Source organism: Clavispora lusitaniae (assembly GCF_014636115.1).
Source record: "Clavispora lusitaniae strain FDAARGOS_655 chromosome Unknown tig00000105_pilon, whole genome shotgun sequence".
Taxonomy (NCBI): Eukaryota; Fungi; Ascomycota; class Pichiomycetes; order Serinales; family Metschnikowiaceae; genus Clavispora; species Clavispora lusitaniae.
The window spans coordinates 576,321-592,305 of record NW_027093978.1 but is presented as its reverse complement, the minus strand read 5'-3'; the positions used below and the strand labels follow the sequence as shown (position 1 = coordinate 592,305).

The 15,985-nt window shown below is 44.1% G+C and overlaps 10 protein-coding genes across 10 annotated transcripts; 6 read left to right on the top strand and 4 right to left on the bottom strand. All coding sequences in view use genetic code 12, as the record gives it.

Annotated features, from left to right (window-relative positions):
* Positions 1–114: 114 nt before the first annotated feature.
* FOB63_003285 (uncharacterized protein) lies at positions 115–1,794 on the top strand (the record flags this gene model as incomplete). The annotated part of the gene is made up of 1 exon (XM_002615599.1): positions 115–1,794. One exon carries the CDS (start codon positions 115–117, stop codon positions 1,792–1,794), a length of 1,680 nt encoding a protein of 559 aa, XP_002615645.1.
* A 1,415-nt stretch (positions 1,795–3,209) lies between these two features.
* FOB63_003284 (uncharacterized protein) lies at positions 3,210–4,076 on the top strand (the record flags this gene model as incomplete). The annotated part of the gene is made up of 1 exon (XM_002615601.1): positions 3,210–4,076. One exon carries the CDS (start codon positions 3,210–3,212, stop codon positions 4,074–4,076), a length of 867 nt encoding a protein of 288 aa, XP_002615647.1.
* Positions 4,077–4,188: 112 nt separating this feature from the next.
* On the top strand, positions 4,189–5,043 carry FOB63_003283 (aminodeoxychorismate lyase; the record flags this gene model as incomplete). Its single annotated transcript, XM_002615602.1, has 1 exon — positions 4,189–5,043. The coding sequence occupies one exon, from the start codon at positions 4,189–4,191 to the stop codon at positions 5,041–5,043; it is 855 nt and encodes a 284-aa protein (XP_002615648.1).
* A 30-nt stretch (positions 5,044–5,073) lies between these two features.
* Positions 5,074–5,991, bottom strand: SER2 (phosphoserine phosphatase; the record flags this gene model as incomplete). Its single annotated transcript, XM_002615603.1, has 1 exon — positions 5,074–5,991. One exon carries the CDS (start codon positions 5,989–5,991, stop codon positions 5,074–5,076), a length of 918 nt encoding a protein of 305 aa, XP_002615649.1.
* Positions 5,992–6,148: 157 nt separating this feature from the next.
* PDR17 (Pdr17p) lies at positions 6,149–7,234 on the bottom strand (the record flags this gene model as incomplete). Its single annotated transcript, XM_002615604.1, has 1 exon — positions 6,149–7,234. The coding sequence occupies one exon, from the start codon at positions 7,232–7,234 to the stop codon at positions 6,149–6,151; it is 1,086 nt and encodes a 361-aa protein (XP_002615650.1).
* Positions 7,235–7,742: 508 nt separating this feature from the next.
* Positions 7,743–8,075, top strand: FOB63_003280 (uncharacterized protein; the record flags this gene model as incomplete). The annotated part of the gene is made up of 1 exon (XM_002615605.1): positions 7,743–8,075. The coding sequence occupies one exon, from the start codon at positions 7,743–7,745 to the stop codon at positions 8,073–8,075; it is 333 nt and encodes a 110-aa protein (XP_002615651.1).
* A 115-nt stretch (positions 8,076–8,190) lies between these two features.
* Positions 8,191–9,276, bottom strand: FOB63_003279 (uncharacterized protein; the record flags this gene model as incomplete). Its single annotated transcript, XM_002615606.1, has 1 exon — positions 8,191–9,276. One exon carries the CDS (start codon positions 9,274–9,276, stop codon positions 8,191–8,193), a length of 1,086 nt encoding a protein of 361 aa, XP_002615652.1.
* Positions 9,277–9,695: 419 nt separating this feature from the next.
* On the bottom strand, positions 9,696–11,129 carry FOB63_003278 (uncharacterized protein; the record flags this gene model as incomplete). The annotated part of the gene is made up of 1 exon (XM_002615607.2): positions 9,696–11,129. One exon carries the CDS (start codon positions 11,127–11,129, stop codon positions 9,696–9,698), a length of 1,434 nt encoding a protein of 477 aa, XP_002615653.2.
* Positions 11,130–12,790: 1,661 nt separating this feature from the next.
* ALD5 (aldehyde dehydrogenase (NAD(P)(+))) lies at positions 12,791–14,347 on the top strand (the record flags this gene model as incomplete). The annotated part of the gene is made up of 1 exon (XM_002615609.1): positions 12,791–14,347. One exon carries the CDS (start codon positions 12,791–12,793, stop codon positions 14,345–14,347), a length of 1,557 nt encoding a protein of 518 aa, XP_002615655.1.
* A 777-nt stretch (positions 14,348–15,124) lies between these two features.
* On the top strand, positions 15,125–15,763 carry RPS24 (40S ribosomal protein eS24; the record flags this gene model as incomplete). The annotated part of the gene is made up of 2 exons (XM_066102310.1): positions 15,125–15,127; positions 15,359–15,763. The coding sequence occupies 2 exons, from the start codon at positions 15,125–15,127 to the stop codon at positions 15,761–15,763; spliced, it is 408 nt and encodes a 135-aa protein (XP_065958331.1).
* Between the last annotated feature and the right edge of the window lie 222 nt (positions 15,764–15,985).

Sequence of the window (15,985 nt, the reverse complement as noted above, 5' to 3'; positions counted from 1 at the left end):
AACTGTATTGTAATATAAACTGTATCGTAATATTTCTAAAAGTGCGCGTGGAAGTGCATTTAGCAGGTGCTCATCTATGGCTTTAACACCATTGATATAGATACATACCATCAGATGAGCAATAAAGACTCCTATACCGGCTCCAGAAGAGACGGTGATCGTTACCTGAGCTCTGATAGACACAATCTGCGAGACAGAAATCCCCGCCAAAGAGACCCCAGAGACTTGGCTCCCGGTGAACGAGAACATCTTAGAGAAAGAGATACACGAGGAGTTGACCCTCGAATGTCGAGATATAACGACTATCGGGAACCAAACTTTAGAGATCGCAGGTATGGGAATGGGAACCAATATAATAGAGGCAGACCGTACGAAAAGTATAACCCACGAAGAGATAATAATAGACACAGAGGCGACCACAGACGAGAGAAACAAGACAACCATTTCAACCCAGATGCATCCCTTACCAAGGAGGAGAAAGTAGCCAAATACGAGAAGATTCTTATCGAGCAATTGAAATACCCTACGTTAAGTACGTTTCCAATCAAGAATTCTCAGTGGGGAATTCGACCAAAAGGGTTTGAAGACGTAACGGCACAAAGAGCGAAATTATCTGGCCTCTTTCCACTTCCTGGATCACAGGCAGCTGAGCCTGCTAAGTTAGATGCAATTGAAAAGGGCAGCGCCAAGTCTGATGTACTTTTGTCCACTTCGAAAATTGATCCTATCGATTCTAGACACTCACGCACTGTCATCGTCACAAATATTGATTTTCTGAAGGTAGATTACTTGAAATTGGCTGACTACATTAATAAGCATTTATGCTCTGCGGACTTGGAGGGAACGTTTCTTGATGACAATATCGAGTTGAAAAAGAAAGCTAAAGATGGGAAAAGTCTCATAATCCAGTTTAAAAGTAGTCAATGTGCTACATTCGCTTTGACGATGAACGGAAAAGACATTCCTATGGAACAAATTAGCCAGAATGAATCCTCTGAGACAGTTGTTCTCTCTTTGGAAAGACCAGGAGAGTACGTTGTTCAGTGCCTTCCTCCATATTCCCTGGAAGCAACTGATATCGATGACGAAGTTATCGATAGTCCTCGAAAAGTCACTATATTTGTTGATCCACTGGTCACCGAGACAATGCTATTGGATGATTTACAAAAAATCGCCAAGGTTAAGGCGTTCAAACTTGTCAGAGCAGTCGGCACAAAAGAATCATTAGGCGTCGCGTTTGTCGAGTTTTACATCAGCTCAAAAGAATGCACCAATACGAAAAGTGCATTGAAACTCATCGGGACCTACGTTGAAGAAGCCAAAAAATTGGATATTGTCAGCAAAATTGAATTTTCATGCATAAAGATCGGAGAGAACTATACATCTCTAACCAGCATCCAAGACTGTCCTATTGATTTCAAAACCTTGAAATCATTGGTCAGGAACGAATACGTGCAATTTCATCCGAAGCTGAAGGTCATACAACTTATCAATATCGTCACTATTGAAGATTTATGCAACGACGAGACATATAAGTTCATCTATCTGGATATTTTTGAGGAAGCGAAAACATTTGGTACCGTTTTGTCTTTGAAAATACCCAAGCCATCATACAAAAAATCTCCTGGTGTTGAAGAAGTTAATGAGCCTGGCGTGGGAAAAGTTTTTGTTGAATACGAAGACGAGAAAACTGCATTAAGCGCAATTATGGGTTTAGCGGGCCGTTCATATAACGATAGAACAGTTCTCTGTGCGTTTTTCAACCATGAAGATTACATCAGAGGCTTGTTCTAGAGACCATTTTTTTCTTGAAATGCTTTTATTTCATCCGGAACGCGTTTGTCATACCCATGTCTTGCTATAAGATCATATAGCTCTTTGGGGATTTCAGGGATGAAGCTTAGACTAAGCTTGATTATGTCATTTTCTTCTAAATTTGGGAAGCTTCTCAAGATTTTCATGGGCTGTGGAGTTTGGAGGAGAGTTGACCTATTGAGGATCAACTGAGCCACGATAAACAAGATGTTCATATGCGTTCCGAATGCAAATAAAAAGTCCCAAAGTTTGATTACAGACTTCAAGCGAGGCGTACACGCGCATAGTGTTAGCACCGAAGGAAATGCATAAATCTCTGCCTTTAAAAATTTGGAGTCAAGATACGAACTGAGCACAGGATCAATGATCTTTAGTACCATATCCACAAGACTTAGAGCTGTGTGTACACCATCCAAATTGGGAGTGATGTATAAGGGGATTTGTTCTGTGACTAGATGGTGGAAAATAGCAAACGCCTGTGGCTCACTTTTATGACACACATATGCTATTGGGGCAAGCAAGACATTCATTCCCTGGACATACCCCACTTTACTGTTAGGTATTGAGATGGCTATAGCGGCAAGAAGTCTCATTAGCACGTCTTCGCTCACCTTGGAGTGGAATGTACGGTCATTCATCAATGTTCGGAAAGTGTCATTCTTAATCTTCAGATATAGTTCGGGTGAAAGCTTCTTTGGGATGCTGTTTATCAACTTGGCGTATTTTTGTACGGGAAAGACTGGCACTTTGCACATAATTGACCAAACATAAGAACGGTAGGGGCATTGTTCATATCCTTCAGGGATGCCCAAGCCTTCGATGAGGATCATGTATCGAAGTTGCGAAAGACTGTTTTCTCGGATTATCTGCGGCAGCTCGATGAACTGCTCTATACCATCTTTCTTTCTTCCTCTGTATTCCATGATGTCTTGTTTGATCGCAGTATTCAAATCAGTAAATATGGAGAAGAGAAAACACTGAACCTGCACACAAATTGGTGAGTTCCATAGTAGCCGATAGCTATTACCTGAATACTTCCAGGAGAGGCGATACATATTGTATAGTGACTCGAAAAAAAAGATCTAGTTATTAATTTCGAGTAGTTGAAGTGTCCTCCTTCTTATTTTTCTTTCAATAACAGCTGCTTTGTAGCACTCTCAGCCTTACCATACAGTTAATCAAAGCAACAGAGCTTCTTCAAAGGAAAAGCTTGAAGATGGCCAATCAAAGTTCACTCATGAACCTTTTCCCGTATTCTTTGACAACCATCGTAAACACCGTGAAAAAGTAGTGGAGGACATTTCCTTGTAGGGCATCAAGACCTGCATGTACCTCTCCCATGCAACTGTGAGCAAAAAATCTCCTAGGAGCAGACCTTGGTATATTCTAACGCAATGACCATCACGGAAATCAAAGGATTTCAAATCCTTCCGGTCCGTCTACCGGAAAGTAACGGAACTCATTACATCTATTTCAGAAAACATGAGACAAAGGGGAACCAGTCGGCAGCTTCCCAGTATATTAGCGGTCGCCTGATGTTCATTTTCAATCTTCCCATCGAAACCAGCATCGCAACCTTAAAGAAATACTTCCAGCAGGTAGCTATTGGTGCCACTATAGAAAACTATTATCCTAGCATGGCAACCGATACTCAGGAGGATGTTTATATTGACCTCACCAGGTTAACATCAGATCTCGACTATCAGCAAGATGGCTTCATTCTTGATATCACGCTGAAGTTACCTAAGAACTGTGGGATTTTGTCCTTCATAGACAAGGCGTCTTTCCAACTTGCATTTAACTCTTTGAAAAAACTTTCCAATGATTCCAAGAGTACCAATTGGCCCATGCCCGTTCTCGGAAGCAAATTTTTGCTCAGTAAATATGAGCAGCAAGTATGCGAACCAACTAAGCTTGCCGAAGAAGTGTCGAAAGCACTTGCAGACTTTAATAGGGCAGAACAAGAATCTAGAGAGGAGTTGAAACGACAGACGGAGATCGTCGATGAAGATGGGTTCACTTTGGTTGTGGGGTCTCACAGAAAGACAAAGGCTGGTATCATGGGTAAGCAAAAATATGCGGCTACAGTGGGTGCCGAGAAGGCTAAGAGCAAGATAAAGAAGAAGGAAAAGGAAGACTTTTACAGATTCCAGTTGAGAGAGAAGAAAAAGGCAGAGATGAATGATTTGTTGAAGAAGTTCAAGCAGGACCAGGAGAGGGTCAGAATGATGAAGGAGAAAAAACGCTTCAGACCTTATTAATTACTATGTATAATAGACAAGAATCCACCAAGCAGTTTAATGCTCCAATGTAGAATGTTAGCGTCGCGAAAGTTACACATCTTATCTTCAGAACATAAACCGCTGTACGAAAATGACTGAGCCTCTCGGTGCGATGTCATACGAGTCTTTTGTAACTCAATTCCCTGGGGGAGATCCTTTCAAGATAGATACTTCTTCCTTTGAGATTTTATCCACCATTAGATATGATCCTAGCCTCACTGAAGAAATACCCCATTCTGTCGCCAGTATCACCAAGAGAAACTTCTTTTTGCTTACAGAACACGTGGAAAGGTTGAAGTTTACCGTCGATTACTTTGCGTCGAAGACCGGAAAGGAGGAAGTATTTCCCTTTGAGATTGAAGAAAACTACATCTTTCAGCTGCTCGTCAAAGCCATAGATGATTCGCAACTTAGTACGGCTGAACCACTCAGGATCAGATTACTCACCTCAATGGAGGGGAAAATCAGGGTGGAGTTGTATGAGACTGCCCCGAGGGTGAATCTACTTGATGGCTTGCTGGACGATTATCCACAAGACCAGCGATATGATGTCTATGTCGACACTACCCCTGTTCTCCCGTCACCATTCACTTCTTTTAAGACTACAAGTCGAGATGTCTACACAAGGGCGAGAAATAAAGCACTACCAGGAAGCTCTAAGAGGGAGGAAGTAATCTTAGTGAATTCCTGTGGAGAGGTTATGGAAGGATCAATCACAAATATAGCTATAAAGTCCGAATCAGGAGAATGGATCACACCCAAACTCACTTCTGGGTGCCTCTGTGGCGTAACCAGGCATTTTTTGCTCCAGAAAAATATGATAAAAGAAGACCTGTTACAACTTGATCGTCTTCATATTGGGCAAGATGTCTTGATGCTGAATGGGATTTTGGGAGTAGTGAGAGGTACTATTCGAGGATTTGTAGGCCAAGATGGGCTGGATTGAAATGAATGAACATTACATATATTGGTTAGTCTATTGCACAAGGGCCACAATCTCGTCATCACTGAAACCCATTATATACAAAATGTCTTTCAAGGACGTTGTGTTTAAGCAGCATGGGGCTTCTTTTTGGACCTTTGGCTTCGCATTCCAAGCCACACCCCAACCTGCCACGCTCATCATTTTCAAATCATTGGCACCATCCCCAACTGCGACCGCGGATGAGACATCAATGTTGTGAGTTTTGGCAATTTCAAGCAAGAGCTCAGCTTTCTTGTCTCCGTTGACAACATATCCTCTTGTGGTTCCGTCTAGTTTGTTTTCGTTATCCAAACCTAAAGTGTTTGCATACGCATAATCTAATCCGAGCACTTCTTTCACGTGTGATGCTAATGGGATAAAGCCACCGGAACAGACAGCCATAATAACTCCCAAAGATTTTAATGCTTTACAGAGTTCTTTAGCTCCCTTAGTGAGGGTAATTTTGACCTTCAATTCATCCCATAGAGTGGTGGCATCGATTCCTTTCAATAGAAGAACTCTCGCTTTCAAGGATTCATTGAAGTCTAGTTCACCATTCATGGCTCTTTCGGTGATTTCTGCCACTTTATCTTCGATATCAGCATACGCTGCAATCAACTCGATAACCTCTTGGTAAATTAACGTTGAGTCCATGTCAAACACAAACAATTTCTTGTCACGTCTCGTTTTGGCATCCTGAAAGATAATGTCGTATGGTAAGCCCCGTTGTGTTGCATTTTTGACCAAAGCTGCTACCGAGTCTGGTTCATTCGTATCGACGTGAAAGTCGTATACTCTATTGGGAGATAGTTCTGTCTTTGATTGGATGTCCAAATGCAAATCGGAAGATATGAAATTCTCAATGTCCTTTTTTTCAGTAGCGGTCAAAGAATCGCCATGAGCAATGAAAGTGATGGAGTACAGTGCCATTATTCAGAATGTGACTCAGGTTATTCTATGAATCATCGTGATGATAATTCTTTGGTTCTACATGCACACCTGTATCAAGTGCACACGTTCGTACTTCCTATATTTTCACCCACCGGGATACATGAATATAAATAATAAAAAAAGAAATAAACAGCATTCAGGTGCTAACATGCTCACGGCGCAAGTCATACTCGCTTAAGCCGATTCCTCCTCCGAGCTTCTCATAGTTAGTCATGAACACAGCGCGTTTCTTATCGCCAATTGCATTCATCTCTTTCCAGTACACGTCATGGATGTACTCGAAATCCAAAATGCCGTTGAACTCTTTATCCAAGTGTTCCTTGGGTACGAAGTTTTCAAATGGTTGATCGTAGATAGTTTTCAGCTTCGTGTAAGGATCAATGAATGGACCAACCATCTTAAAAAAAGTGTATCCAATCCATGGAATATTGGTAAAGAGACCACGACCCAAGCGTTCGGGGTAATGGTTTTGCAAAATGTGTAACACCTGCTTGCAGATTCCAAGGGATGGGAATTTGAATGAAAGATTCAAGTGAGCAGGTGCAGCCTTGAAATCAATCAACAATGCCAATGTATCTTGACCGGGTGGCATATATTGTATGACTCTCTCTAGCATGAAAACCAAATGTTGCACCTGTCTTATCGAAGCACTGGTATTCTGGTATCCATTTCGGAGGTATAGACATGGTCTGTTATCGATATCGTAACCTACAATGAGGTTCTTGCCAGTTTCGTTCTCAATTTCCACAAGCTGTGGTGTGATCAATTTCGTCTCATCTGTATGACCAGGAATGTTGACGATTCCAAATGTTCTTCTCCAAATTAAAGTCTCCTTAATTCTCTTAATGCAATTATCCACCTTCCATTTGGAGGCCCGCAAATACCGCAAAAAGCACTCTTTTGTTAACCAGGCTTTTTCTTCTTCGGTCATAGCATGCTTGGGTGCGCCTGAACTATCGTTGACCGGAATCTCCTGAGTAGCATAATCTTGGAAATACTCCAATACTTGCTTGTACTTTTGCTCCTGCTCTGGTGTCAAGTCAAACAGAGGTGGTTTTATCGGGTTTAACGGCTCTTCAAATGGCACATGCCTCTTTATAAGTCCGGGCTTGGCGCTAATTCCGGAAGTGGAGGTAGATTTTGACGAAACAGAGGCACATTCAACGCTATCGGAACTTGCATTAAGCGACAGCTCTTTGGCCTTTCTTCGAAAAAAAGACATGGATCTGAAATGCTATCGAGAGAAGATCGAAAAAGGCGCGTATGTATATTTTATACAGAATTCGGCTCAGGTCTCGGGCTATTTGAGATGCGACTTACTGATACAAATAGACACCAACGGATAAATGAAGAGACAAATGTATAAACGTGTATGGGTATAAATGCATCCATATTCTCAAAAAAACTCACATGTTCAAAATGCAAGAGTGTAGTAGAGCATACTAAAAATGAATGTACTTTATGCCGAAGCGAAATTTATCGTGTTAGAACAACTATGCGTCGGCTCGAGTATTCTCAAATGCCGAAATTCGCTTTTCAAAGGGCGCCCTAGCACCAAGAATTTGGAAACCAATTCCAATAGCTGCATGGAAGGTATATCGTAATTTGATAGCTCTTCTCATGAATTTTGCATAAATCATCTCTTGTTACTAATTTAGGGCCCGCCTTATCAATACAACAGGAGATGCAGTCTTCAGTATTCGACTAGTGCACCCCACTTTTTTCTTCCGATGTCCGCTACACTTCAGGCTTCGTCTACAACTAAAGACTCCCCAATACTGGAGACAGAGTTTGCAACCCTAATTGATAATGAAAAAGACAAATTGACTGATACTCATGAGTTCATCCGAAGCATTACCAACCAATTGAGCGTGAAGAGTTCGAAATTCAAATTCTTGGTCGAGGTTACCAGTGTCTCTTCTTCTGAAAGTATAACCACAAATGTCACCATTACTTCCTCAATTGGATCTCTTTGGGATGACGAGAGAGATGGTTATTACAGCTTCAAGGTGCAGACGAAAGATGTATATTTAGTCACTGTCTACTGGATATACGCAGACTAAGTTATACAAGCTCCACTACTATACTTGAATGGTTGACTAATATGATTTGTAGCTTTTAGGGTATGTGATAGTGCCGCATCTTAGTGATTTGAAGTGTTCTGCTACACTAGTTCCTTCAGCTGTTGAGTTTGCTCAGGATAACGTCAAGTTGGTCGCAGGACTCCAACATTTGTCGCATGGGTTCTCTTTTGTCGTCGATTATTTTGTTAATATTCTGTAGTAGAAGCAGAACTTCTTCATCCTTATTCGGCAGAAACCCGCTCAAGCTTCCCAGTTGGGGTTGTGCCTCCAAGTGAACATTTTTAGTAAGAGAGGGAATCCCATCCAAATGTAGCTGCTTCATTTTCTCCAGCTTTTCAGCTGCATTTTGTGCCTGTAAAGAACTTGTTGTTTTCTTGAAGTCATGAAGATACTTGGAGTCCAGCTCATATGTAGATTGCAAAGCACGGAAGTTCGACTCTAAGCTTTCTAGCTGTTTAAGTTCCGCCAGAAGATATGCTTCACACATTGCCTTTTTGTGAAGTACGCTATCAATACTGAGCGGATCATAATTAACGGTCTCCGATCCCTTCATTCTCACATGTAGCGACTTGAGAGGCGGTAGTTTAGTTACGCTGAGCCGAGCCAAAAATGAACGTGGGTTCCTTTCGCTAATCCAGTGGTTAGCAAGAATGCGCTGAGCCTCCATGACTTTGGGTCGTTGGGCAGGACTGGTTCCATACCGCTCAAGAACTTTGTTCAGAGACATATCGCATAGGTTCTCGAATGACTTGAAAGAGTCTCGATCTAGAACAGACCAGAGCTTCTCAATAACTTTTCCGGCTACTCTCTTCCGGACTTTCTCTTTTCTTACTCCTGCTGGGTTCTGTGGATCGTAATCATCTGAGTCCGTGCGGCTTCGTTTTGTAGCCCTCTCCACCGCTAATAGATTTCCCTGCCTTTTGTTAGCTTCATCATCGCTAGCATCAGGGGTCTGCCTCAGGTCCGAGTAGGAGTCATCGCTGGCGTAAAAATCGGACGCGTCTGGTGTCTGGCCTCTGCTTATACTTGTTTCTGTAAAGGGAGAAGCACTTGTGTACGGTGACTCTGTATTTGGACGAGAAGCACTTGGCTCGGTATTTTCAGGTAAGCGGTCGGATTGCAATGATTCGGCTGGAGACGGGTCTTTGGCGTCTTTATTTGTGGATTCAGAAGTATCCATGTTGTGGAGATGTTCCTGTGCTCAAAAACAATATCGCACTGAAAGCGACCATGTTTCACTGAGACAAACAAAGTTACGAATCTGATATAGATACATATGCAGTGAAATAGATATTTAGAGTGCCATTGGTGAACAACCTGTTAAAATTATGCTTTCATGTAACATCGGACAGAGCAAATATCCTATTTATTAGAGACCATAGGTGTTCGATCGAGAGAGTGATTACAAAATTAACAAGAGTACCCGAGCTATTATGGGTCGTCTGAAATGTGTGAACAATGCAATAAGACATGTCTATGGCTCTCTCTAACATACATCAATGCGTTGCAGTAAAGTGTCGAATCGGATCCTCCCCACGAAGGTTTTGGCAACGGTTCCACTTACCACGAGACCATTTGCTTCGCCAAAATCCAATGGTCCTATGGAACCGTATGTAGCAGCCGGTTCTCAAATGCACGCTCGATCTTCCTCTGCGTCCAGCGCACAATTTCCCCGAACGTGCGCGTCTTCAAGCCAAAGCGAAAGCAAAGGTATGTTGCGAGGTGTTTCTCTGCAAGTAGTGCATCGGCCTCCAGCATTCGGCCGTCTTTGACAGTGAAACGGGGATGATGCGCGACGTTGTTGTTAGATTCCATTCCCTGTGCCTGGCTACTGGTTTCTGCGCTTCGCTCGCGCGCACTATTGCCGTTCAGCACGGTCAAACCTTCGGCCGAAAAAAGCCGAAGTAACTTGCGCTCCATGGTCCCTTCGCCCTCTTCGCCTAGCGTGGCTGCCACCCAGTGGCAGTATTTCTCTGTTTGTTCGTCCAGAAGAGCGAGCAAGTCTTCAATGTCCATGTGGTGGTATTTGTCATTGAAACAAGCGAGGCTCGACCGCTGAGTGTCGAGCCATGCGCCCCATTCGCGCACATCGGCGTGGCGCGCGGAGCCCACGAAAAAGAGGCGCACCGCCGCGTGCAAAAACCCCACGTATTGGCATTCTGGGAGCCGCCACACCCGCGACGAATGCAGCGTCAGAAGCAAGTGCGTGCCGTGGACGAGGGCTATGAGTCGGTGGAACATGACCAATAGTAGCGGCGCCTCGCCGAGGGCCAAGTCTGCAAATACGCGAAGCGCACCACCATAGAAATGTTCTGCGGGCACTTTATGGAGTTCGCGCGGAAGTGCGCGCGTCCACCGGGCCACACCGCGATAAAAGAGGTCGTCGACCGGCACTGGGCTCCGCGACAACAACATGATGCCTGCCATGGACATGTGCTGCGCCATCTCCTTGGGGAGAAGCTTGTAAAGCTCCACAAACGGGAGCGCGTTGCGTCGAAGCGCCAAAAGAAAATCGTCCACATATACGGGGCGTCTGTCCACAAGACGCTCTGCCAAATATATGTACACATACAAGTCGACGTCAGCAGGCAACGTTGAGCGGAGAGCGGCTGCCGCACAGTGGGTCCATACAAGTTTCACCGCCTTGAGCAAAATGTACTCGTAGTGCGTGCGCTTCTCGCGCGATAGCTCGGGATGAAGCACCGGCACCGTTTGGCACGCGAGCCGCCGCAAGAGATGTTGCACGCACCGCAAGTAGTGGAGGCGGCCCGCTGAACCGTAGAGCCTCTTTTCTGTCTGTGCGGGCGTAGCACCAGCCACTGGCATGGAAACCCGCGCGCCAAAACCCGTGTCAGTGAGCTGCACTGCGAGCCTTCTTGTTTGCGAGGAAACACCCTCATCATCGTCAAACTCAACACTTCCTTCTGCAACATGGCCAAATTGACAGAACTTGCGTCCTGCGCTCAGGCGGTACAAGTGAGACCGACAGTTGTCGACACCGCAGATGGGTCCGCGAAGCCACGTTTGCGACATGGATAGGCGAGAGAGATGGTAGGAAAAGGAAGAGGGAAATCCACGGAGAAGAAAAATTGAAAAATTGAAGTTGGTAAACGAAGCTGAAATATGGGGTCAGGGGCAAGTTAATCCGTGGCAATGATCTGATGTAGCACCGGGAAAGATGATCCAGCGATGGTGTACTGTATGGCCAGAATGCAGTCGCGCACCATTCTAAGACATCTGCCATTATCAATGCACGGCATTAGTTGGTGTGCTAAGATGGATAAACGATTCATGAAACCATTCTATACACCATGTTAAAGTCTTCTATAGACCACGTTTAACCATTCAAGAACTGTGTGTGGGGCATGCCAGGGATACTACTCAAACTTTGGAGGACATAAACGACATTTGACTGATGCTGTCCTTCTTATGTGAATCGAAAAGTGCAGTGCCAATTTAAAGAATTTAAACAATGGAAAAGCTAGACATGAGGCATAGTACCAATGCCATGCTTATGTTTTTGATAAACCCATCCCATGCACATGAATTGGTAGCATTACATATCTTAGCATTATAACATGCTCTCTCAGTTCGTAGGAATAGAAGATTTTGGGTTCATCTACGCACTGCCAAAAAAAAAAAAAAAAAAGAATAGCGTAAAAAATATATGCGATGAGAACCAAAAAAGCTCATCGAGACAATGATACGGCGAGTTGTTGGCATTGCACCTTTTGCGTCGATTCGACCCAACTACTAATTAGGACCTCTTGCTCAATGCTCTAGCATTTTCTCCTGCTTGTATACTTCTGTCCCTTTGCTCGGTTCTTGTATGTACTGAGGTCTCGTTCGAACCCAAAAACCGCGTCTCCAGTAAGTACCCTCATCGGCGACAATCCACATTTGTAGCCCGAAGAGGAGACTGACAGGTGCTAAGGCCGATCCACTAAGAAGCGGAGCAACGATGGGGTCGTTATATACAGAAGCCGTTAGCATAACTCCGAGCCCATTCCAGCCCCGCTTTATCATTTTCGCGCCGTCCGCCAATGTCGATATCTGCACGCGATCTTCTCCAAACGTTGTGCCCATTCTCACATGAACTTCCCGTAGCTTGAAAATTTCTTTTTGCCTTGGCCACTAGCGCCGCCATCCGCCGCTTCCGCCTCTCTCTTTACGGTTTCCTCGGCGATTATAGATATTTTTCCCTGCAGACTGCCCCCTCTTCTCGGTTGGGCGTATGCAAACCAGCCAGAGGGTGTTTTTGCCTGGAACCCGCACCAATACGTCACTAGTTTCTTCACTTGCTCCGAAATACGCACAAGCGGGAAGGGCGGAAGATCGAAGCTTCGCGTGCCGCGATAAGACCGCAAGGAATTGATAAATGGGCCCGCAAACATTGCAAGCCCAAGCGCCAAAACCCCAAACAAATTACCCAAAGTCCACCTCAACGGGCTTAGTAATCTCCGGCCGGTGCTCGGTCTTTGTGCTTGGCGATGGAGGAAAATATGGTAGGGCCCTGCACACACCCGCGGAGTGGCTACGAAAGTGCCCATGAGGGGAACCCATTCATCGGCCTTACATTGATCCCCACACTGCGGGTGGATGATTATAAATGGGCAATGCCCGGCCCTCGGGTTTGTAAAGACTCTTTTTTTTCTTCTTTTTCTCACCATTGAGTTCTTCTCATTTAGCTTGCAATGATTAGAACCACTTTTGCCAGAAACACCGTCCGCAAGGCATGGGCGCCAGCTATGGTGAGATTGTACTCCAACTTGCCAATGTCGGTCACTGTGACTTTGCCTAATGGTAACACATACGAACAACCTACCGGTTTGTTCATCAACAACAAGTTTGTGTTGCCTCAGCAAAAGAAGACCTTTGAGGTGATCTCCCCATCCACTGAGGAGGAAATCACCCACGTGTACGAGGCCAGAGAGGAGGATGTCGACACTGCCGTCCAAGCTGCGAAAGCTGCTTTTGAAGGTGGCTGGTCTAACGCCGACCCATCTGTCAGAGCCGCTGCTTTGAACAAGTTGGCTGACTTGCTCGAGGAGAATGCCGAGACCTTGGCTAACATTGAAGCCATGGACAACGGTAAGTCTTTGCAAAATGCCAGAGGCGATGTGGCTCTTTCTATTGGCTGCTTCAGATCTACTGCTGGCTGGGCCGACAAGATCATGGGCAGCATTGTTGAGACTGGTGACTCGCACTTCAACTACACCAGAAGAGAGCCTTTGGGTGTCTGTGGTCAAATCATCCCATGGAACTTCCCATTGTTGATGTTCACCTGGAAGGTTGCACCTGCTATCGCCACCAACAACACCATTGTGTTGAAAACTTCTGAAACTACCCCATTGTCTGCTTTGTTTGTTTGTAAATTGATCCAAGAGAACAATGTTCTCCCACCTGGAGTGTTGAACGTTGTTAACGGTTTTGGTAAGATCACTGGTAACGCCATCACTGACCACCCTGTTATCAAGAAGGTTGCTTTCACTGGTTCTACTGCTACTGGTAAGCACATTATGGCCAAGTGTGCAAACACTTTGAAGAAGGTTACTTTGGAATTGGGTGGTAAGTCTCCACACATTATCTTCAATGATGCTGACGTTGATGTTGCTATCAAGAACGTGATTACTGGTATCTTCTACAACTCGGGTGAAGTGTGCTGTGCTGGTTCTCGTTTGTACATTCAAGAGGGCATTTACGAGGAATTCGTTGCTAAGTTTGTCGAAGCTGCTAAGGCTGTCAAGGTTGGTGACCCATTCAACGAAGAGACTTTGCAAGGTGCTCAAAACTCTTGGAACCAATTGTCTAAGATTTTGGGCTTCATTGAGACCGGTAAGAAGGAAGGTGCTACTTTGTTGACCGGTGGTAAGAGAGCTGGTGACAAGGGTTTCTTTGTTGAGCCAACTGTCTTCGGTGATGTTACTGAGGACATGACCATTGTCAAGGAAGAAATTTTCGGTCCTGTCATTACTGTCCACAAGTTCAAGACTATTGACGAGGCTGTCGAGTTGGCCAACAACTCTCAATACGGTTTGGCTGCTGGTATTCAATCTACTAACGTTAACACCTGTATTGATGTTGCCAGAAGAATCAAGGCTGGTACCGTCTGGGTTAACACTTACAACGACTTCCACCCAATGGTTCCATTCGGTGGTTTCGGTGCTTCCGGTATGGGCAGAGAGATGGGTAAGGAGGTTTTGGACAACTACACCCAAACCAAGGCTGTCAGAATGGCTGTTCACAAGTAAATGTGATGTCAAGGATGAAAAAGACTACTGTCTACGATGAAATCGAAATCAAAAATATTCATATCCACTTAATGTAGTGCTCGTAGGATTCTTTATGGCGCAGTGATCACGAAATTCCCATGAACAAATTGAGAGGGTTGACAATATAATTCCTTAATACCTCAACCGAAAGTTCATCTATACCTGGGCTACATTATTCCATAATTTGAAAACAATGCATGGTCAAAAGATACGTTCCGTGGCCACATCTATTATAACCAGAAAAATGGATACTAGGAATAGATCGGCGATTCAGATTCTTCAAACTTTCATTCCAGGGTATTTGCTGAATGGAAATACTCAAACACACCTATTTTATTACTCATGGAATCAATTTTCCATGTATAACTGTCCTAAAGTAGTTCCAGCTTTAATGCTCAATAATTAGACCATACAGAGTACTGTGCGCATCTGTACGCATGCCATCAGTCCCATCAAGCGGAACAGCTTAGATGTCTCGACGGTAATATTATCAGAGCAGGAATGATATTCTTAGTGACGATGCCTATAGAAATGCGTCATTTTCCCAAATGTGCTTGGTCGACAAACGTGTCTTTCCATTTATAGATAACGTGGTGGTCCTAATCGTGAGCCCACGTGACTCAAGTGACTGCTTTCTTTTCACCGCACCAGTGCCTCTGCCTGCAGATGGTGTGTCTCCTCCCACCGAAAAAACCAAAAAACTTTTGAGAAATTTTTCATTTCTTTGTCCTAATAACTTTCACCGAGATTAACAAGATGGTATGTGTCACCAAACAGCAACTGTTCCAATGTGAGCTATGAGCCTATATCGCCTTCAATATGTTTATAAATTTCGTCTAAGAAAATTTCCATGCCTGCTTTGTTTTACAGGTTCTGTCCGCTTTCTTTTTTGGCATCTTCCAACTTCATGATGTTGGCTTTAACCACATTGGTTCAGGATTTCCAGCTTGTGTTAGCTCCTGCCAGTGAACGTATTACTAACTTTGTCAGAGTGACTCCGTTACTATCAGAACTAGAAAGGTTATCACCAACCCATTGTTGGCCAGAAGACAATTCGTCATTGACGTCTTGCACCCAAACAGAGCTAACGTCTCCAAGGATGAGTTGAGAGAAAGATTGGCTGAGTTGTACAAGGCCGACAAGGACGCTGTCTCTGTTTTCGGTTTCAGAACCCAATTCGGTGGAGGAAAGTCTACCGGTTTCGGTTTGGTCTACCAATCCGTTGCTGACGCCAAGAGATTCGAGCCAGCCTACAGATTGGTCAGATACGGTTTGGCTGAGAAGGTTGAGAAGTCTTCTAGACAACAAAGAAAGCAAAAGAAGAACAGAGATAAGAAGATCTTTGGTACCCAAGCTACCCACGCCAAGAAGGTTGCTAAGAGAAACGCTGATTAAGCTCTTTGATGCCTTCATGACCCTTAAAGAATATTTGTCCCAGATAATAATCCTTTGATTTTTGTGTACTAAATAGTATCATTGTGGTGTATTATTTCTTTTTGGGATGCATATACTATTTACCTCAATAAAGAATCAAATCCATGTACCGACGTGAACGTAATCAATCTTATACCTCACCTGAATAACTTCAACTTTGATTCGTTTTGCTTTATGTATTAG